Source organism: Chenopodium album, chromosome 11 (genome assembly GCF_948465745.1).
Source record: "Chenopodium album chromosome 11, dcCheAlbu1.1, whole genome shotgun sequence".
In the NCBI taxonomy this organism is placed as follows: domain Eukaryota; kingdom Viridiplantae; phylum Streptophyta; class Magnoliopsida; order Caryophyllales; family Amaranthaceae; genus Chenopodium; species Chenopodium album.
Window position 1 is genome coordinate 55532531 of NC_137844.1, and position 22778 is coordinate 55555308.

The 22778-nt window shown below is 33.4% G+C and overlaps 3 protein-coding genes across 3 annotated transcripts; 1 reads left to right on the forward strand and 2 right to left on the reverse strand.

Moving 5' to 3' along the window:
* Positions 1–459: 459 nt before the first annotated feature.
* On the reverse strand, positions 460–7663 carry LOC145569301 (E3 ubiquitin ligase PQT3-like). Its single transcript, XM_081628659.1, has 14 exons — positions 6935–7663; positions 6079–6178; positions 5768–5849; positions 5495–5676; positions 5329–5396; positions 5068–5133; positions 4812–4968; positions 4584–4732; positions 3998–4165; positions 3604–3909; positions 3372–3413; positions 2990–3233; positions 2445–2523; positions 460–930 (listed from the first exon to the last, which is right to left on the reverse strand). Exons 1-14 carry the CDS (start codon positions 7098–7100, stop codon positions 649–651), a joined length of 2091 nt encoding a protein of 696 aa, XP_081484785.1. The 5' UTR covers positions 7101–7663; the 3' UTR covers positions 460–648.
* A 1573-nt stretch (positions 7664–9236) lies between these two features.
* LOC145569302 (uncharacterized) lies at positions 9237–15047 on the reverse strand. Its single transcript, XM_081628660.1, has 10 exons — positions 14776–15047; positions 14126–14185; positions 13981–14020; positions 13258–13436; positions 13128–13166; positions 12913–13002; positions 12748–12808; positions 10189–10313; positions 9659–9750; positions 9237–9570 (listed from the first exon to the last, which is right to left on the reverse strand). Exons 1-10 carry the CDS (start codon positions 14821–14823, stop codon positions 9456–9458), a joined length of 849 nt encoding a protein of 282 aa, XP_081484786.1. The 5' UTR covers positions 14824–15047; the 3' UTR covers positions 9237–9455.
* Positions 15048–18771: 3724 nt separating this feature from the next.
* LOC145569303 (putative glycosyltransferase At5g03795) lies at positions 18772–21960 on the forward strand. Its single transcript, XM_081628662.1, has 5 exons — positions 18772–19199; positions 19297–19427; positions 19941–20289; positions 20440–21356; positions 21478–21960. The coding sequence occupies exons 1-4, from the start codon at positions 18807–18809 to the stop codon at positions 21124–21126; spliced, it is 1560 nt and encodes a 519-aa protein (XP_081484788.1). The 5' UTR covers positions 18772–18806; the 3' UTR covers positions 21127–21356; positions 21478–21960.
* The last annotated feature ends 818 nt before the right edge of the window (positions 21961–22778 follow it).

The following is a 22778-nucleotide window of genomic DNA, read 5'->3' on the forward strand; positions in this document are numbered from 1 at the left end:
TCCGTAAAAGTCAAAACATTTCATTTATTTAAAGATGGAGGGATATAACAAATAGAAAAAACTATATAATCCCCACAAACTTACTCATTACTCACTTATATTCAATGTGACTATGTGAGAAGGTTTTTTGTAGCACGAAATTGAAAGTTATCTATGTTAAAGAACTAACTAGATATGTACAAATATACAATAAGAGATTACTCAGTACAAGCTTAGATATTAATAAGGAATTAAGGACTAAAAAAAACTCAAAAACAAATATATTTAAGATTTTACTGATGCAAAATTTTAATATTTAATATCTTTATTTATTTTTATTTTTTTCGAATTTGAGAAATGCGGAGTTAAAATTACAGAGTAGGATCTAAGAGTCTACGAGTAAGACTTAAGGTTACATAGGCATTCTCAATGACCAGGATTTATCCCAAAACATTAATATGAAAAGATTGATAGCAAATGTGAAAGGTAACTAAACCACTTTTTATTTTACTTGAAAAATCAATTACATTTCACATCTGTGAGAAGTTACTATGCGAACATATTACATTTCTCATCTCAATACAACTTTGCTCAAGGCACCTAAGTATCTACACTCTCCTGCCTCCTGCCTTCTGGTTTCGCTTCTTGCAGAGGGGACACTTTGGACGGTCACTGCCTTAAGGATGACGACTTGGAGCGGCCATAATGGTGATTGTGATGATGATCCATCTCATAATGATCAGATTTTCTTTTTAAAGATGGCCGAGTATGATACGAGCCACGGCTTGCATGATCAAAAGACTGGTGACTCTGGGAGATCTGCTGGTGGCTGCAATGGTAATGATCATGGTCAATAGAGACTCTCTTGATCTCTCTCTTATGGTCATGGTTGCGATTATGATGATGATCGTGGTGTTCTTCCCTTGAAGACATATGAGCTGATGCTGGCTTCTGCACGAAGTCCGCAGATCTTTGTCAATTAACAATCATACGTTATAAAAACACTTAAGCATAGTGATCAAAGGATAGACAAAAATATTTAATGTTTTCTTTTAAAAAAAAAAAAAAAAAAATTGGATAGTGCATGAAATTCAATTTTTGATAGAAGTTAATAAAAAAATATTAAGCATTAATCAAACAGTAACACTAATACGAAGCATGAGATTTTGTCACAAATTCTTAACCTAATACAAAGTACCAATTTAGTAAATAATCATTTAAACTATACCATTAGTATTCATGTTAATTCAACGTTGGTTACCATTAACCACTTTTTATTTGTATAATAGTTGTGTTACAAAATTTGAAAATCAACTGATGCATCTTCGATAAACTTAAACCATAAACTCTAAAATACGGCCGCATTTGATAAGTGTAAGGGCCTGTTCTCATTGACTGAAATGAGCTGAAGTGAACTGAACTTATTAATTAGTAATTTTTAACTACAGATTAATGATCTTTGATTATTTATTATTATATATGTGTATATACAAATATACATATTAAAATATTTAAGAAAAATATACTATATAATTAAAATATTTATAAAAAATATATTAAATACATGGAATCCCAAAACATTTTAAAAACATATACTATATAATTAAAAAAATAAAATATTAAAATGACATAAGAACACAAAATACTTTTTAAAAAATTCTCAAAATGAAAAAAATAAAATAATAATAATAATAATAAAAAAAAAAAAAAAAACAAAGAGTTGGACCGGTCTTATTTAAAAACTAACTTGATCCTATTTTTACTCCTATCTCGTCAAATAATGAAATATGGTATAACCGTATAATAGTCATTATTATTATTATTATATGATTATTATTATTATTGTCGTTGTTGTAATATAAGCTTAAAAGTATGAAATTTGGCTTTATCTCATTAGCAATATCTTTAGACATGAACTGAAATGAAATTAATTTAATGAGAGCAGGCCCTAATACTTATTAAAACACGGAGGGAGTAATGGTGTAACATTAACTCATGTTTAGAGGATTTGACAATAAGAAATGTGGGCCTATGGCTCAACTCAAGTACACAACCAAAATTTACGAATACAATAAATTTTTTTTTTTTTTAAAAAAAAAAAAAAAAAAAAAAAGCCTCAAGTAATATATATTCTGTTTATCCATCCCTAAAACCATCACGTAGGTGTTATACGGAGAAAAGAAATAAAAATTGGACAAGGACTAAGGACAGAGTATGAGAAAATGTATGGATTGAGAGAGACAAAAGTAATAACAAAAAAAATACAAGTGTAACCAAAAAAAAAAAGAAAAAAAAATAAAACAAAACAAACACATTTGGTATTCCTCTGAAACTCTCCAAAATATTACGGGAAAAGGAGATAAATGAAACTGAAAATTTCCCTTTGTCAGCATGCAACTCCTATATACTCCGTACAAAAGATCAAAGCCATAGAGAACAGAGAATTGGACAACAAAATAACATACAAGTTTGGACTTCTCAGGCAGGACATTGTCATTGCTTCTTGCTTCTTTGTGACAATCACGATCTTTAGGAAGGTCCCTGCTGCAACACAAGTTCAGTTCGGATTAGATCAAAGCAACACATTGACAACTAACTTAATACAAATAAGATACAACTACAAATAATTTCAAACTATAACAACAGTGAACCATTGGCCAAATGCAAACTTCTTATAACTTTCACACATTAACCCATCATTAAGGGCAATAGCATAATACAACCAATTCACAAGTCTCACCATGATTCAATCACAGTTCGCTTACTACAGAACATTTAAAACATGATCATATTTTTAGGCGTAGTATTTAAGGAAGAGGAGGGGGAGCTTGAGGCTGCATAGCAGTGCTGGAAAGGTAAAATATGCAAGTACAAAATTTACCCACTCGTCTGCATGCATACTGTGGAAAATACTACGAAGTATATGCATTGAGCAGAAAAGGAAACACAAACAAATAAAAAATGAACATATTCAGAAAATAAAAATATGTTGCAACTCAGCAACACATACCTTTGCGGGGGAAGCATTTGGGGCATCATGAACCCTTGTGCTCCAAAAGAATCTGGAGAAATAAAATTGCCGAAAAACATATCCATAGATCCTGGACCGTACCCCATGTTATAAGGCATGTTACCACCATAAGGACCCATAAATCCATTAACAGCAGGTTGCATCCCTCTCTGGTAAGGATTAAATGCAGAAATGCACATGTTTTCGTCCATGCCAGGCATACTCATCCATTGCATGCCTGCAACTGCAAATTACCAATTTCATACCTAATGTTAGAAGCTTAAACAAGAAATACACACATATTAATAAAGAAAAAACTCACAACAACATCTCGAGGAGTTTTAGCAAGGGGAAAAAAAAAAAAAGATTAAAATAAATTTACCATTTACAGATGAAGACACCTTCCCCCTTTTCTTTTTCTTCCCTGAAAGAAAAAAAAAAAGGAAACTGATTAGGATAGCAGGCAACATCTAGGAAATTGATTAGAAATAAGAGCAACAAGCGAACAAACAAAAAGGGGTGCAAGAAGGCACAAGTCAAGCTGAGAAAACTATTCCAGATCAGGCAACTTAAACAAATTTTAAATCATGTCAACCACCTGTCGCAGAAATTACCTGCTTCATTAACAGCCACCATCGGCTGACCTTCTTCCGTAACAGGTAAAGCACTATCCTGTGATGCAGGTTCCTTCACAGCAACATATTCATGTGTAGCTTCAGATACATCTGGAACTTCAGTGATCTTATCTTCCCCTGAAGTCTGTGGTTGTACCAGAACTTGTGGAGCATCACTAGGCTTACCACCATCATCCATATTCTCCTTTAAATTTGAAATTTCTTTAGCATTTGGGGCCCCATTTGACACAGCAGATTGAGTAGGTGATGAAATTCTAGTTTGAGGATGATGTGCAGACTCCTTATCTGAATACACAACATACAATACTAAATAATGGAAAACAAAATAAAAAATAACAATCATAACAGAGGAAAACCAAGACTAAATAACTACCTGGAAATTGAGCAGAGCTTCCTGGATTATCCACACTGCTATTACCAGAAGACTCTAAGATACGATTAATCGTATTCCGTAATGTCTTATTTGGCACAAGATCATCTGTAAGCATATCTCTTATCCCACAGACACACATTGATTTTGAAATGATATAATCCCTGATACCTGATCAACATTGATGACAAGATGAGATTAAAGAAACATAGAAGTTAATTGCAACAGTTTATCACAATTCAAAGACCACATAACTCTCTATTTATAAGAATAGTATATTAGTATTAACTCAATAATTCATCTATACTAAAGGAGATCAAATGTCACCCATAAAACATTTTTCTAGGGGATTCAAAATCAATCAACAAATTGTTACATCTTTGAACATATATACAAGAAGATCATAATGCACTTTTCATCATTCAGCTTAAACAACGGATTGCCTCATTAATAAAGCAATACTAATACCTATTGCAATTTTGGGGGGGGGGGGGGGGGGGGGGGGGTTCTTCAAAGATATCCACAGCCATTAGATAAACATAACGTCTAAAAGATGAGCAATCACCACAAGTTGACATATCGATCTTACATTTATCACAGAAGCTTCCAAAACAACACTTGCTGGATAAGACAGCATCATTCATCACTTCTTTGCACAATGGACAATGGAGTTCAGGTGGAAGATCTCTAAAAGAACAAGAAGAAGATAGCCCTTCCATTTCTTTATCAAAGGCAGCCCTGCAGAGTAAAAGTGCCATGTTAGTTCGAGAATCCAGCTTTGAAAAGAGAAATTTGCTACTTAAGAAAGTTAACTTACTCATTTGGCTTCAAAACAGCAGCAGTGCCACTCGGCAATACAAAAGAGCCATCTGGTGTAGGTATCAGCATTGACTTTGGGATACCAGTAGCAGGTCTCGCTTTCTTAATGTCATAATTTGGGTCACCATTTGTTGGGCAGTGCTGAATATAATGGCCTAAGTTATGGAGGTTTTTACAAACAATCAGCAATGTTAACTATGTTAAATACAACTCTTAACATAATAAGCATGAATGGTCAAGATTTAAAAACTCACCAGGAACTTTGCACCTATGACAAACATAGCCTTGTGGAGGTGTTTTCAAGGCCAAACCACCGCGAACTAATAAAAAAGGATACATAATTAGCAATAAGAATCATTTCCATAACCCAACTACTTGACTCATTGACAGGAATTGATGGGATCAAGAATTCCCTTTAGATTATTATTTAACAAATGGTTCATCAACAAAAGGACATTTCCAATAAAACAATAAGCTAATCATATAAGGAAATTACAATTTATAGACATACATACCAAATCCTCGGGTACTCTGTTCACCTCTTCCAGAACCCCTCCTTGAGCCAAAATCATCAGTATGATGACTGCATTTTTTGCAGGACGTTTCAATTAGTACATGAAAAAGTTGATTCATTAACAGATACAATATCCTAAGTGCTAATAGAAATGTAAAATGTCTTACAGTTGCCAGTCTAAACCAGAATTTTCAACTAAAGCCTTGATTTTGTTGTCCTCATCAGCTTTGCTTACACAAACTGAATCCTGCACTGAACTGCTGGACAGCCTAGATTGTCCTGGTATCATCTCAGTGGTCATTGCAAATGGATTACTTCCAAATTCATCATCCATTTCAGAATCTTCAAACTGAGGAAAAAAGAAAATCATTTATGTCATCGGTCATATACGAGGTATTGTGACACAGAACCATTTAAGTAATGAACTAATGGATACATACAGCTAAAATGCCTGAAGAATCAGCAGTTGTAATGCTGCTTTTCGCACTTTGATCATCCCCAGTCTGATTTTCCACCTTTGCACTACAGAAAAATAAAAGATTCTAGATCAGGTCACATTTTAATTCATAATTCTTCATATGATACAATTTACAATTCTGTTCAGCATATATACTCAAGAACCTTGAATTACATTATAAATGCATAACAAAATTTGCTCAAAACACACCAACACAATGGTTTATAAAATAAAACATCTACTGTTGCAGCAAAACATAATTCAAGGTCAAAAGGGGAAAGGTTAGAACATTACTTGTTTTTTTGTATAACAATGGGCATACGAGGCAGTCCAGGTACTCGGCGTACAAGAACAGAGGTATTTCTTGGAATCAACATTTCTTCATCAAGATATTCTGAAATCATAACACATACAAACAAACCATGAAAAAGAGCAAATACAACATTCAGTAACTAAAATAATTGTCTATCTACAATTGACAAATGTTGGCAGGTGTTATTTCTGGGAAATCTAAATGTTAACTTAGTATGTCATAATGACCCCAAGCTCAAACTCTCTTGAAGGGACGCTAAACCCATCTGAAAATGAAGAGCAAATTGGGATTCTCATCAAAGGTTATCGTACAAAACGCACCAACACACCGCGATGTGCCCATCCTTCCTCTAAAACTAACCACGTCAGGCAACGTCAGTGGAGACTAAAACCAAACCAGGATATCTAATTCCAACCCAGTCAACTCTATTACTATAAGTGAAATATACAAACAAAAAAAACTAAACATAAAGATAAACTAATTGCATTGACCTATACTTATTTAGTTAACAATTCTCAGTATGCTTATCAAAATCAACCATTCAACTACGAAAAGCCTAATTGCGCGCGAAATCAATAGCTATCATCTATAATCAACACTTAGTTTAAGCAATACGAAAAGCGAAAAGCCTAATTGAGCGTAACCAGTAGCTCTAATCAACACTACGAGTTTGAGTTTAAGCAATACACATAGCTAACTCCAACATTAGATCGCGCCAATGAAATAACATCATATACCAATATTTACCAATTACAGATTTGCAAAATATTTAGAGTATGAAATTGAAAACAACTAATAAATAAAGTTGCTGGAAACAATCAAAATTGATTGACCAACCTTCATTGGTTTGTGCATTGGTAATGATGAGATCGTAATCAGTACCCTTTCTCATATTCTTCGATTCAAAAATCGATACTTTTAAATTGGCAATCGATATGAAAGGACCAACAACAGGAATCGAAAAATAATCTTTTGCACTTTTGAACTTATAATACACAGCCATAATTTTTCGCAATTTTTTTTTTCTTTCAATCACAAACAAATCGATCAATCAAACAAAATTATATTTCGAACGCAATAAAACCCTAGATAACAATTTATTAAGGGTTTCAATGCTTTCAACAAAAAATAACAAAAGTACAATGAATTTTTATCTCTATATCGCCTCGATTTCCTCTTCTAGTACAACGATGCAGAATTCTCGAACGCCTTCTCTTCGATAATATGAAAATCGAAAATTTCGATCCAATAACGCTCTACCGACTGGTGATCGATCAATTAGGAACTCCGATGTCAAAATCGATCAATTGATTGCCGCCGATCGTACTTCAAACTTCATACAACGAGGAATTCTCTTATTAAAGGGTTCAAAATTGCGATTCAAAGCAATCCACCGGAGAATCAGAAGATAGACGAATATGTTTGATGGATTTTTACAATGAAATTGAATATATCGCAATGAAATTTGAGGAGAGAAGAGAGAAATTAGGGTTAGGGTTTTCAGATTGGGGTAGGAAGGAAGAGAAAGCGGAGTGGTATGTTCTGGCGATTAAAGGGGAGATTGTATTTATAGAGATTTGTTACAATCTTGGAGCACAAGTAACGCGGCAAGGAATTTTGTTATAAAGACAGCAAAGAAGATATTTGTTCCCGCGTTTTGCTCAACAAGGAGAGGATTAGAGGTGTAGATTTTATTTTTATTTTAGCTTCTAGAAATTAAATTAAGGCTAGCAATATTACATCGATTTATTTTGTTATTGTAATTATATTACGGTTATTAGCGATCTTGTTATAATTATTTTTTATTAAGATGAAATCAGAACTCTCTATTATCTCTATTATATAAGTCAAGGAGGAGGTTGTGGTATTCCCCTAAAAAGACCTTGGTATCTCGGTTGACTTATGGTTAAATAAGGTTAAAAAATAGTAGTTTTATGCTCCCTCTGTTCCTTAATTAGATTTCTATTTTTTTCTATTATGTGAGGAATAAATGTTAGAAGTAGGACGGAGAGACTATTATTTAATTGTATTTAATTGATTCCATTAAAAAGCAATCACATCAAATTTTAATTAAATGTCTTTAATTGATCTAATAAATGCCATGATCTAATCATCATCTTCTATTACATCAAATAGTTTCTTAAATTAAATAATTTTATTAATTCCTTCAATTAGTGATTTTAAGAAATCAATCTCTTATTTCAATCAAATCACAAATTCCCTGATTACGATAAAATTATTCTCTCCATTAATCAATTTATTTTATTTTTTAATTCTATATTTAATTTTTTATTTATAAATGTTCCTCATGCTTTGAAAAAACATTTTCATGTCATCAGAAAATGTAAACCATCAACTATCCCCATCATCGACCATGGCAATCGTCATCACCTTGGTGTCAACTTTGTTCCCGTTGTTTAAGTTGTTTTTTTTAAACATATGATATAAATATTTTTATAATTGTTTGACACATGCATCGTGTGCATATGAAAGCTAGTATAAATAAAGTAGAGAGACTATGGTGTGGTATCCACCTAAAAAGACCACAACATCCCTCTTCATTTAAATTTGAATTGAGAGAAGGAAAAAAAAAAAAAAGGCAATCAAACACCAAAGGATTTACACAATCAATCCCATTGATTATTAACTTAATTTATGATTTTATTTAATAAATTTGATATCATTTTATACTCTTATATGTTGACGAAATACTCTTATTCAAACTCATACCATCTACACTGTTGTCTATTAGTCGGGAATAAATATTCATTGGTGGCAATTAAACATTCATAGGTGAAAGAAGTTGAATGAAGAGTTCCCTCAAAAAAAAAAAAAAAAAAAAAAAAAAAAAAAAAAGTTGAATGAAGAGTTCCCTAAAAAAAAATAAAAAAAAAAAAAAGTTGAATGAAGAGAGGATTGTGAAGAGAATAACATGGTAGAAACTAGGACAATGTAACACCTAAAACGACTGCCATCTGATAAAAAATAAAAAAATAAAAAAAAAAACTTACTCCATACTATCAACAAATTATTCTTGACATACCAAATCTAAGAATTATCAAAAAAAAAAAAAAAAAAAAAAAAAAAAAAAAAAAAAACCTCCAATTGCTCGATAAAATGAGTATTACTGTGCACTAGATTTCAAACATTGTAATCTCACTGTTCCCTGAATTAGAGGAAACTGGCTACAACTCTCATACTCCATGTTACAGAGAGATTGCAGGGTCAGTAACTGAAATTTTTTATCTATAACATCTTATCTATTATCCTAATTCTGGCCATTTAATCATGTATAACTAAGGAGACATCAGGAAGAGGGAGCGATCACTCGGCAGGAAGAAGAGAACCTTGCCTAATGTTATACATCAGTCAATAACAATGATGATACAATCACAACATACGCCAGAAAGAAGAAAATGGCCAACTGGATGAAGAACTTGGGGTTTTCTCTCACATTTGGTGCTGTCACCGCCCTGCCATACATAAATATTGATTCTCTTAAGAAACAGACGGTCAGTTCAATTTTCTGATATATCTCATCTGAAAGCGAAAGACGATTACCTTGCAACACGCTGAGAAAGTCTTTGAAAGGGCAAGCTCTGGATAAAAACAATCCCTGGGCCTGTTAGTACAGCAGTTACAAGGTTGTCTGCCTACAATGTTACAACAGCCACTCATAAGCTAATTTTCATACTTATTTACCACCAATCACAGCACATGGTTGCATATTTAGACAAGTTAAGCATGGGCAAGCTACTAGCAAGTATTCTTGATATTACGTTCCAGGCCTTCCAACCACTCATACAGTCAACTCATCGAGTCACAAATAAATGCAGCCATTTAATCAGCCAAAAAAATACAAGAAATATGTGCTGACAAGAGATACAAAGGAGCCAACCTACTAATGATGAAAACTAAAAGAGTAAAAGGATGCCTTTCCAAAAAAAACATAAGGATAATAGAGCTCACAACAGAAAGGAAAATAATAACATAAAAGAGCGATTTTATTCTAAAACAGGGACAAGGTACAAAACACACAATACAGGTTCCAGATATCCAGACCAAATCCTGCAAACATTGTAGCAACTTACCCCAAAGACACCCCTCCTCATAGGACCATTATATTTAACCTCAACATTGACAGTGGTTGTTACGGCAGCGATGCAAGATGCATCAACTGCAAGTACTTCCCCCACCTCCAGGTTTTTCTGCACAACTGTAGAAAAGAGAATTGTGAGACAGTGTTCCAAGGTAGTAGGTAGTTGCAACATATATTAGACCAAAGGCATTAAGTGAAACTGCAAGGTCATGTGAAGATAGCATGAATAATGTGCATGTCATCTTGTCTTTAGACAAGATAGTAAAGTCTGTTTGTCAATAGTCGAACAACTTTCTTCTTTTGTTAAAGGGCTGGCTCATAAAGCAGTTTCAAGAAAATCCGTGTAAAAGAATTTGGGGAAAGGACTAGACATGAATGTTTAAAGACAAAAACAGTAGCATGATGGGAATCACTCACAAAAAAATACCAAGAAGCTAATTGTTAATAAGAGAGAGAGAGAGAGAGAGAGAGAGAGCTGCATACAACAAACATGACCTTCATGATAATTTTGTAACAACACTTACCAAATTGACATAAATCACTCACGGAATAGGAAAAACAGACCTATATTACAACAAGAATACATAGATAATTGTACTACAAATTACAAAAATTCTAGCTGATAAAAATATTTGAAGACCATTCAACAACAAAGCCTTAGTCCCAAAATGATTTGGGGTGAATCGTCATAAGGAACAGTCCGCAAAAAATGAAACAAAGAAAGGAAAGTGATAAATGAAAGGGGACTAAAAGTCAAAAACAAGAAAAAACCGTAGTGACAAAAAAAGGGAATTAATGTAATCTGCCATGTTAAGTATTCAAGAAACCGTTGAGAGTAGTTCTAGATCTCGTCCAAAACCGAAGATTTCACAAAACCTCTCACTTAGTTTTTGATTCTTCAGAAAAAAATATATAGTTTAAAAAAGTTTAATGAAAGAGGCATAAGAGGAAATAAAACAGAGGAAAAATAAGTGAGTAAAAGAGAAAAAGAGTGAGAAAATCTTAACATAAGAAATAAATAGAGTTTGCAAAACACAATGAGTTTAAGTAAATTTAATTAAAAAATAAAAAAAAAAAAAAAATCATTAATTAAAAGTCATGACATGTCCTTGGCATAGATTTTCTCCCTCTATTCCATCCTATCTAATGCCATATTTTCCTCAATCTCCACAAACCTCATCACTCTCAATCAATCTCCAAATAATATTTTGATACAAAATAAAAAGAATACAATCTATATATCCAAAAAACTGACCATTACCCAATTTGAAGTCTTGAACTATTGATCAGCCACTGGGTGGATTTACACAATATACTTCACATCATATGTTAACTATTAGCCCAGAGTTTCAATGAACAATTGGTAGCTCTATACCTTTTCTCTAACGGTGTGTTTGGATAGAAGGAAATTGAAGGAAAAGAAGGGGAGGGAAATGGAGAAATGTGATATCTTTCATTTGGATAACAAATGAGGAAGTAAGGGTATTGGAGGGGAGAGAAATGGAGGGATTAACTTGTAGGAAAATGATCCCTCCAACAATGAAGAGATTTGGAAGGAAAACTCACCATTCTTCTCTCCCCTCCCTTTCCCTCCCCTCCTCTTCTCCTCCCTCCCCTTCTTTTCCTTCCTCTAATGTTATCCAAACACACTGTAAGTCTCACATGAAGACAAAATGTGGCTACCCCTCCTATATAAGACCATCAAATATCACCCAAATGCATCTAAAGAGGCTCCATTGATTGGAAAACAGGGAAGGGGGGAGTTTCCAATTGACCTTTGGTCTGAAATGCAGCAGCCAAGCAATATTTCACCATTCAAAAAAGCACAGACAATTTAAAAGCCATTTGTACATCACACATTTTTATCCAAAAGAAAATTACAGACTCGCTCTGCAGAACTTATACTTAAAAAACTAAGTCACAATAAGCCAAATCTGGATACACTGCATGCATCTAAAATGATCTATTTGACACATTAAATTGTTTTCAAGGAAATAATTGTGTATATATTGGACCCCAGAAGAGACAAGGTATCCTAAAAAGTTGTCTAACTGGCATGGACCAAATTGTATAAAAACTCAATATTGAAAGATCCTACTGAAAAAAAGGTTAAGACAGAAGACAACACTATGAATGAGTAAATAAAGTCTTGAAATCACGTGTACAGTTCTAAGGCATCAATAAGTTCTACTTACTAGCCCTACTATCAATTACTCTGAATACTATAGGATTTATAGTTTGTAACTCTTGAATTGATAGAAGTATATAATAGCAGAAAACCACATGATGCACAGGAGTTATGTAAATATCTAACCCTTAAGGCAAAAGTTTTGAAAAAGGACAACCTAACTAATGACCAGCAGTATCCTTGGACTATTAAAAGCATCCAGCTGCATTTTATAGACCTTTATATCTTACTACCAATCTATCTATATCTATATCTAATTATCTGTCCATATCTGATATATATCCATAGCTGTGGACATGTATGTATATAACATTGTATAGCATTTGCTAAAATCACAAAGTAAAATAAAAAACACACGCACACCTGATCCACTGCCAATAATGAATGCAAGTCCTTGCCCGGACAACTTCTGCCGCAAAAAAACCTTCAGAAGCAAAATCATGATCATTTTATCAGTGCATGAATTTACTACAGAACTAGTATAGGGAGCAGCTGAAACAAAGAGACACAAGTTGAAAACTAACTAACCTCTGCACCAACAACAGCGTTACGTGCCCTAGGATCAGTAGTTACATTAGTAACCTTGACATCATTTACTGAGCACAAAAACGCATCTGGCTACAAATAATATGAATTGAACATGGGGATTAGAACAATTTTGTGACACAATGGACAATAATGTTACTAAATGTGACCATGTCACAGACAAAATGCCAAAACTGGAATGGAAATATAAGATCTACCTGGCATCGAAGTTCTCCACCAAACATAGCCAAATCAATCTGCAGTACAAAACAGAGTAAAAACCTATAGTTAGGTAAACTGCTGTGAATTTGCCAATATAAAGAAAGAAGCATGATTTGGCGGACCAACCGGAAGGATTCTTGCAAGTGATGGAGCAGCAATTCCAACAAATCCATCACTTGAACCGGAATTATGAAGAACAATGCTGGTCACAGTCTTCCCAAATATCCACTGCCACACTCCCACCTCTTGTTCGGTGATGTAAACATTATCCATTTGAACGGATCCAGATGTATAACACATAGATCCTGCAAACTACAAAAATTATTTTCCCAGACAACTTACAGCAGAAAAGATATAAAAGAATAATAGCAAGCTCCGGGTCAATGAATAAAGCAATAAAACATGTGAAGGAGTGCACAATTTGTGAGCTAGAGATGGTACTATATTAGAAAATAAACACGTACATATCAGAAAAATCATATTAAGAAAAGATGCTAGTATACAATGCTCATGTGAAAACTGCGAGCATACACAAAAATAATTTAATTTGAAAAAATTGGTTAACACCTAAACAACATCAGCATCTGTTCTCCAATAACCTTCTACTGACAGTGTACCAAAACCAGAAACCATCATGTGTTGCCAAAAAGATCAGGCAGGAATTATAGCATATTTTACAAATAGGTATGCAAAAACTCTGTATTGTCATTGTCGGAACACCATAAAGAGACCCCAACAACCCCATCAAGGTTATTACCAAATTACAAGGAAAGAACGTAAATGTTAAAACTAAAAGTTCTCGACTTTCCAAACTTAGGCAGGCAATCACAACAAATAGCAGAGGCATACCTGGCCGAGCAATAACCTTCTCCTGTGGCTTCAGCATAATCTGATCATAAACAAACCATTACAAAGATTCATAATTAGCCTTATGTACTAAACTGACAGAACTTAGAAGTAGAGGATGCTAGATTCAATGGATAGTTGGTGATACCTGAACTATCTGAGCTTCTCCACCCAGAATCTGAAAAGGTGTGACAGCATCTTGCGGACTCTGTACGATGTAGCATTTTGTTAAACTACGAACCATACAAAACAACAGCACATATAAAGCCTCATTACAATCCTAGCTAAGAATGTAAAGACAAAATTCACGAGAACACTACTACATTCAACCGAACGAAACCACAAAAAAATGGAAACTGCAACTAAGTAAATATCAATCATCAAAGTCATTGGTAGTTCATATTCAATCTCCTAAACTTCAATCAATTAAACACACCATTTTCGGGCGTGGCGCATTGCATCAAACAATTGCAGCAGTCCTCAAATACTATACAAACTTAACATTTTCCATAATTTGAAAATTCTGCATTCAATGATATACACATTTTCCATAATTTAAAAATTCCGCATTCAATGATATACACAGAATAGTTGAGCTACACATTACTGTAAATTTGACAATATAAAGTTTAATTGCACATAAATTCAACAGAATTAAGCAAGAATTTCGTCCATATATATCAAATGCAGTAAATTAGGCTTTTGATTTTCCCTAAACCAAAACCCTAACTAGCAAAAAATCAAATCAACAAAACTAAAAAATAAAATCAAAATAAAAACAGTATGAGAGAATATTACCTGGTAGACGTAAGGTTGGAAAGGAGTGTTGAAAAATGGAGCAGCCATTGCGGAATCCAACTGAAATTACTCTACAAAATTTCGTAAATTATACGAAAAATTATATCAAAAAATCGTCTGATGATCGAAAATTATCAAGAGGAATACATCGAATTTTGAGTTTTGCAGATAATCGAAATTATTTGTAATGATTTTGTTTAATTTTCGGTGATCAGATCGGTAGAAAATCGAAAGTTTTCTTATTAGTGCTGTTTTTCATTTACTGGTATTTGTTGTTTTTTTTTTTCTAATGAGTAATAAAAAAATTATAAAAAGAAAATTAGATCATCGATTAAAGCTGAGTATTACGGTTTTACCCCTTTATGAAAGGGTAATTTCACTAATTTATCAGCTGATTTAGGGGTGTTTTGGGACTTTCAGTAGTGGCACGCTGGAAGTGAGAGACGGAAGTGGTGTTGACGACATGGCAAAATGTGATTGGTTGATTCTGTTTAACTCTACGTGTCAACTACTTTCTTGTTCTACAAGTAGTTTCTTACCCCAACGACGTCGCTTTAAGTAGTTCCAGACTTCAGGTGAGGCCAGATTGAACTAGATCGAGCCCATTGATAAATGTTGGGCCGTCCTGAATGTGGCCTCATCCTCTCATATTCTTACCTGCATCTTCATCGTTACCAGTTGACTTAAGAGTATCGAACCAAATAGTACCTCTATTAGTTAACACTAGATTAAAATCCCATACACGGTTCTTAAATATTTTTGACAATAATATTATAAAATACTCCGTATAAAGTTATAAATAAAAGATATGCAAAAATATTTCATTTAGGTATATATAGAATATGATTGTTAAACTGGGAAGAAAATATCATAAGGTAAGGAAAAAAAAAAAAAAAGCGAAAATGGCGAGAAAATTTTTCACCGGGTAATGGCAAGTGTCACTGGTTATTCGCTTTTAATATAAGTTAATAGATAGATAGATGTTTTGACTTTTAATCTAAACTTTTTACCATTTATTTTAATCTATTGTAAGAAAATAGTTGGTGTATGGAGAGGTTTTTTTTTTACCTTATTTATCATAATTATAGCACAGAGGGGGCTTTGTATTTATGGTTTATCTTTTTGAAATAATTTTTAGTTTCTTTAAGTTCGCCCTAAACATTGCTCACGAATATTTGATACTTAATATTTTAGGGGTATGTTTATATATGGATTGTGCTATGAAATACTCGTATCAAGCAGTGGATATTAAACAAAGTTTGGGCTAGTGGTAAAATAGATTGAGTCTAGTTTGGGGGTTCAATTTTCATTAGGGATACTTTAAAGGTAGAAATTTCCCTTAACCTTCCTCCCTGCTCTCAAAATGTCTAGCCCACAAACAATCAAACTCAAGTGGATTGACCTGTGAAAGGTTATGATCTAATAAGGTAGTTTAACTTAGTTCATTGGTTATAATGCCACCTTAGTTCATTAGTTTTTTTTTTTTTTTTTTTTTTTTTTTTTTTTGATAGGTAGTTCATAAGTTATCAAATCTTGTCTATATTATTTATCTTTTATGACTCTCTTTACAGCCAAAAAAATATATATTTTGTATATCACAAACTATGAGGGAACATTTTTTTTATTTATGACTATCAAATGTCAATAAATAAGTATGGAAGCCACTAAAATGGTGACAATCAAACTTAGGCCCTGTTCTCAACAGATTATTTTCAATTCAGTTCAGCTCAATTCAGTTCAGTTTAGTTCAGCTCCTAATTTCCTTCTCTCATAAAATATTCATTTCAGTTCAGTTCAGTTCTGTTCAGCTCTAATAAGTTCAGTTCAGTTCAGTTCAGTTCAGTTCACTTCAACTCGTTTCAGTCAATGAGAACAGGCTCTTACTTTAAGATACACCCAAAATCTATAATTTATAATTTATTGCCAACTCCCTTTTTATATATGGTTTGATTTGAACAAAATTTTCCACCGACTTCTACAAATAACTAATCCCTTAATTAGCAAGCAACCATTATATTTTTATAATCACCTTCTATATATAATTCCAAAGTAAATTATTAGCACACTTCAAAATTAAAAAGGTCTATAATAATGATGAAGCTAGGGCATATATTCCAGCCATACAGCAAATCTTTTATATCGGTTAAATCTAGACAAACAATTACCAAATTTGGTGTTGTTGGCCAACTTTTGTAGAAAATAAATCCAGTTTAAATTATGTTCAATTGCAAACTGAATATGGGCACAATTTGGTACTCTGGCTTCTTAAACTAACCATGTGATAATTTCGTCAAAAAAAAAAAAAAAAAAAAAACTAACCATGTGATAATGCATGTGCATTTGATAATTGTTACAATGTTCCAAATTTGCTAAAACAACAATTATGTAATTTATAGTTATTTAGTCTGATACCTCATTGTAATGTTAGTATGTTAGGGTTCAATCTAATTATAATTTGACCATTAAATCAACAAGCATGTTGCTATGTACAATGTCTAATACAAACTACAAGATCGAATCTTTAACACAAGTACATAATATATGAAATATTTTACACTCGATTTTATGTACTTTGCAACTAGGAATGTAGGAAAATATTATTTTTCGAAATAATTTATAAGATTTGTGTGGAATATATATCATAATAATATATTTTTCTATATTTTTAATATTAATATAATTATGTGATTGGATATTAAAATTTGAGTATCTTATAGTATTGAAAATAGGATATTGTTACACTCAAACAATTAGGAATGATAACAAAATGGAGAAAATGTGTCATGGTTTTTCTAATGGAATGAAACACGGGTTCATATCTTATATTTAGTTTTTTTATCAATGTATTAATGATACAGTGTATAATTATAATATGCACTTAGTTATTACTGTATTACATGTCTTAAAGAAAGATATAGTCCGAGGAATGTTAGACCAGACAAATAAGAGTATAATTTTGTCAATAAATCTTTATCAAGCTGTCAAAAAAAATTAAGAATAACAACCTTTAGCTGTCTAATAGCTAATCCAGGAGAAAAGACAAGTTAATAAATAGGTTGTTCAAATATTTAAAATAATTATCGTTTAAGGTCCAACTATTAAAAGGAAAGCCGTTAACCGCGGATTCTTGCTTTCTTTCCCTCCTCAATTGACTTTCTCAATTTCTTTTCTTCTTTCATCATTTTTTGGAAGACGATTTTCCTCATAATTTCGTCCTTTCTTTTTTCTTTTTATTTTTCGAGTTTTCTTCTATTTAATTTACCTTTTTCAGCTTCTCTGTTGTTCGTCTGTTGGATGTTTACTCTGTTCTGAATTACCTTTTTCTTCTTCTGTAAGTTTTCATTTTAATCGATTTATATTTATGTTTGGTGATTTATTAAATTTATGTTTATTAATTTCCTAAAAGGTGTATTTTTAATATATAATCTCCAATTTTCTGGAATTATTAAGTCGAGAATTCTGGATTTGTTTCTATTTTAGTAGTATGAAAAATTAATAAATTCTGGGTTTTTTTTCCTAAGAGGTTTGAATTCAAATTTCTGCATAAAGCTAAGTTCTTTGTATTTTTTTTTTCAAATTAAAGATACCCAATTTTGTATATTGATTGATATGATTATTTAAGATGTCTTTCCAATTTTGAATTAATGGAGAAAACTTTTTCATTAGTTGAGTGTAGGTTAAATGCTTCCAGTGGGTTAGTTGGGAAGAAAAAGGATTTAGTTTGATCGGCAATTTAACACTTCATTATTGACATTTGACCTTGTATGGTGACTATTTGAATAAAGTATGATAGGGGTTTTTGTTGCCACGTAAGCTCAAGTAACATCAACGTGACAATTAATTCCGAACAGACACAACATCAAGTGCTTTAGAAGCTAAAAGCTAAGAGTTTCATATGTACGTGTGTAGATTGTTTAGTCTCGTGAACAAAGTTACTTGTACGAATGTTTACTTTCCATTTTAATCGTTTGCATTTTTATATAATGGCAGGGGAGTTTCGGGTTCTAAGAGGTGAAACAATTGGAGATGAGATGAACAAATTACTAAAACGTCTAATTGTATTATTGGTGTACAAAATTGATTGGAGAAAATTGTTTCTCGTATTAACCATTGTAACAACAGTTGGAATTGTTCTACAAATTAGTCTTCTTCCATTTCCAATTTCTACATGGCTTCACTCTCCCATGATCAGAATTACAAGTGCTAAAGATTTCAGTAATTCTCTGCATTTAAGCTTGAGACATGGAAAACACTGGCCATTACACCAAATTACTGTACCTGTTTCATTGAATTCGTCGAGTGTACTAAATAAGAGAGTACATAGTGTAGAGAGAAGGAGGAGGAGGAAGAGAAAGCGAGAAGAAGAATTCCAAATCCCGGCTTCCCCTCCTCCACCTCCTCGATCTCCACCAACACCCTTGCAGGTATATTCGTTTTTCTGATATCTTTCTGAAGTTTTCATACAAACAATACTGTGAATTAACATGACTTGACTTTGTATTTTTGTTACCTTTGGTATAGAGATATGTATGGTCTTTATCACCTAAGGAAGCACTTTTGTATGCTAAAAAGGAGTTGAAGAATGCCACTTTTATTGGCAATGATTCTGATCTATATGCCCCCATCTTTAGGAATGTCTCTAATTTTAAAAGGTATGTTCTCTACTACTTTTCCAAGTTTATATTAGTTTCCTTAGAAATATGAAATCTTTACACTAGAGTGATTACTGATCAGAGTTACATGAGGGATACTCATGGCATTATTGATCATTTCTCAATCACATCAGGAACTAAAGATGTTAAGTTCTTAAAAGTGAAAGTGACTTGCATTTTATGTGGATTCTATGCAAAATTTAGGCCTGACATTAGGTTAAGCTTTCTTAAATCATATATGTAATAGTGTAATACATATGATGCCTCTAATTTCCTGTTAGCCGGTTGAATTATAGTTCTCCAGTTTTGCTATTCTTTTGCTTAGAGGTGACGAAAACCATGGTATTAGACTGTTAGTATTAAGCACTTTAGTGAAAGAACTGCATTCATCTAAGCATCTAGCAGCCTTGGTAATCTTATGTCATGTTAGGAATAAATGAATTAGAGAAGAATATCAATTAAGCCTACTGTAACATCATTCATTCTGATTAATGTTTTCACTTTCAACTGTAGGAGTTATGATCTAATGGAGCTGATACTTAAAGTATATGTTTATCCTGATGGAAGTCCACCCATATTTCACGAACCACATCTTAGCGGAATTTATGCCTCTGAGGGATGGTTTATGAAGCTATTAGAAGGAAACAGGCAATTTGTCACCAGAAACCCTGAGATGGCTCATTTATTCTATCTGCCATATAGTGCTCGTCAGCTCCAGCAAGCGCTTTATGTACAAGGATCACATAATCTGGCTCCCCTCTCTCTTTTCATCAGAGACTATGTGAACTTGCTTGCTGCGAAGTATCCTTTTTGGAACCGCACTCGTGGTGCAGATCACTTTTTAGTGGCTTGTCATGACTGGGTACATATCTATGCCCTTTACTAAGTAACTAGAGTTCTTGTCATCAGCAGAATCACTCTTTTTTTTACCTAGACTGCCTCAGTTTTGTTTTCTCACCTTATTTATCTTTTATTCTGCTCCATTAACATATAATTGATGTTGTATATATAGGGCCCTTACACATTAAAGGCACACAAAGAGTTAGTGGAGAATTCCATAAAAGCTGTTTGTAATGCTGATTTATCTGAAGGAATATTTAAGGCTGATAAAGATGTATCCCTACCAGAAACCACCATAAGAGTACCCAGGAGACCTCTTCGGAACATTGGTGGTGGGATGAGAGTATCACAACGCCCAATTCTGGCTTTCTTCGCTGGAAATATGCATGGAAGAGTCCGTCCTTTGCTTCTCCAGCATTGGCATAACAAAGATGAGTCTATGCGGATCTATGGACCTTTGCCTCATAGGGTGTCTAAGCAGATGTCATACATTCAGCACATGAAATCTAGCAAGTTCTGCCTTTGTCCAATGGGTTATGAAGTCAACAGCCCAAGGATAGTCGAGGCTATATACTATGAATGTGTCCCCGTGATTATTGCAGACAATTTTGTTCCTCCATTTGATGATGTGCTTGATTGGAGTGCATTTTCTGTGACAGTGGCTGAGGAGGACATTCCCAAGTTGAAAGAAATTCTCGAGGCTATCCCACTAAAACGATATTTAAAAATGCTTCAGAACCTGAAAATGCTTCAGAGACATTTCTTTTGGAATTCTAGGCCAATAAAGTATGATTTGTTCCACATGATCTTGCATTCAATATGGCATAGCAGACTAAGCCAGATTCAAATTCCTGATTAGCTGAAGAGTTATGCCATGCTGATATAATTAGGCCAAGAAACATTAGCTGTTATTGAGCAAAGAATTTGTTCCTAAGTGATGACTACTGGAAACTCTCTGAGAGAAATGGACAGAAAGATTACAAATGTTTCAACTTTGCTGCTTATCTTGATGCCACAATAGCATCCTGCTTCTAGCACGATCGAAACTGCACATTCAGAGAAAGGGAATCCATTCATTCGATTATTAAGGTATCAGACTGATCCTGCTATCTGTAGTTGCCTGTGACTTATCAACACGATTTTAAACTCCAGTGGACCTATTGTCTTCTTTTATTCGCCATAGATTAAAGTTCTATGATGATTCTTGCAGGAAGACTGAACAGATAGATATGTGCTTTTCCATCTGAGGTACGGAATCAAGAACCAAGAGATGGCAAGACAAGCAAGTCCTTTGATCAAGATTATACTGTATCATAGTATATGAAATACGACACATGATGAAGGTTAATATTTCAATGCTTTAACTACATACATCAGTCATCACAGGATAGCGATATTTCTTCATTCATTTCCTCACACTGAAGTTCACCTTTCAGTATACACCAATTTAAACACTTTTGCATGTAATATATTGAAGCAACACAATTCAATACCTTCCACACGATGCACATAATAGGAAATAGTTGATATTAGGTGATACACGAAAAAGATTTTTTTTTTTCTTCTCAAAACCATTGATGTTGTACTTAATACAAAGTAATTATTACTGTACAGTATTACAGTAAAGTGTAAACAGTGTGCCTGTAAACTATTCTCTGTGGAATGAAAATATAGAAACACTTAACATTGTTTAGCCTATGTCCCTATACATTTGGTCTTGCAACCTTTAGTTATACAGATCTGATTCAATTCCAAATATTAGATACTAACGCGTGCCACTTGTGAGTTTACTCAAGTTTAATCTTTTGCTGACAGAGGCTTCACATATTCTTAAAGCCGGCCTCAATAGTTTTCACTGCCCTGTATTAGACTAAACTTCTGCACCACAATACATATCTGTGGTCCTTGTTCATCTGTTTTCAGAAATTTATCAACCCAATCCAGGCCATAGGTTTCTCCAGTATAGAAATCAAATTAGTCAAATCAATGGAATGTAGTAGTATTAGGAGGCCATTAGGTGGTTGAAACCGTCCACTTTGCCTATAAACTGTCAATCTAAGTGTTTACGTATGTCTTTCATTGACTCAAGGTCGCCACGCGCCTTACTGTGACCATATAATAGTCATATATGGTTCCAAATAATATTATATGATGTTGAGATACATCCCCCCACAATCTCATGAGTTTTCAATTCCGAGTCCCAAAAACTGCAATATTAGAGTCCAATTTGAAAAAATTTGGCTTTTGTACATTTTTGGACCCGACATAATTATGCATCAAGATTATTCCTGTGATTCCAAGAGGGCCGCGGAATTAGCTTGGTGCCTGAAATCATCACATTTTGTACCTCAGCCTCCCCTACATTACGTTATTAGTGCGATGCCTTCAAAGGCCGTATATACATTGCTGGTAGTTGCAAACTTGCAATTGATACAAAACATAATACTATTCTACTCCCTCTGTCCCTTATTTACATGCCTATTTCTCTTTATTATGTGAGTAATAAATATT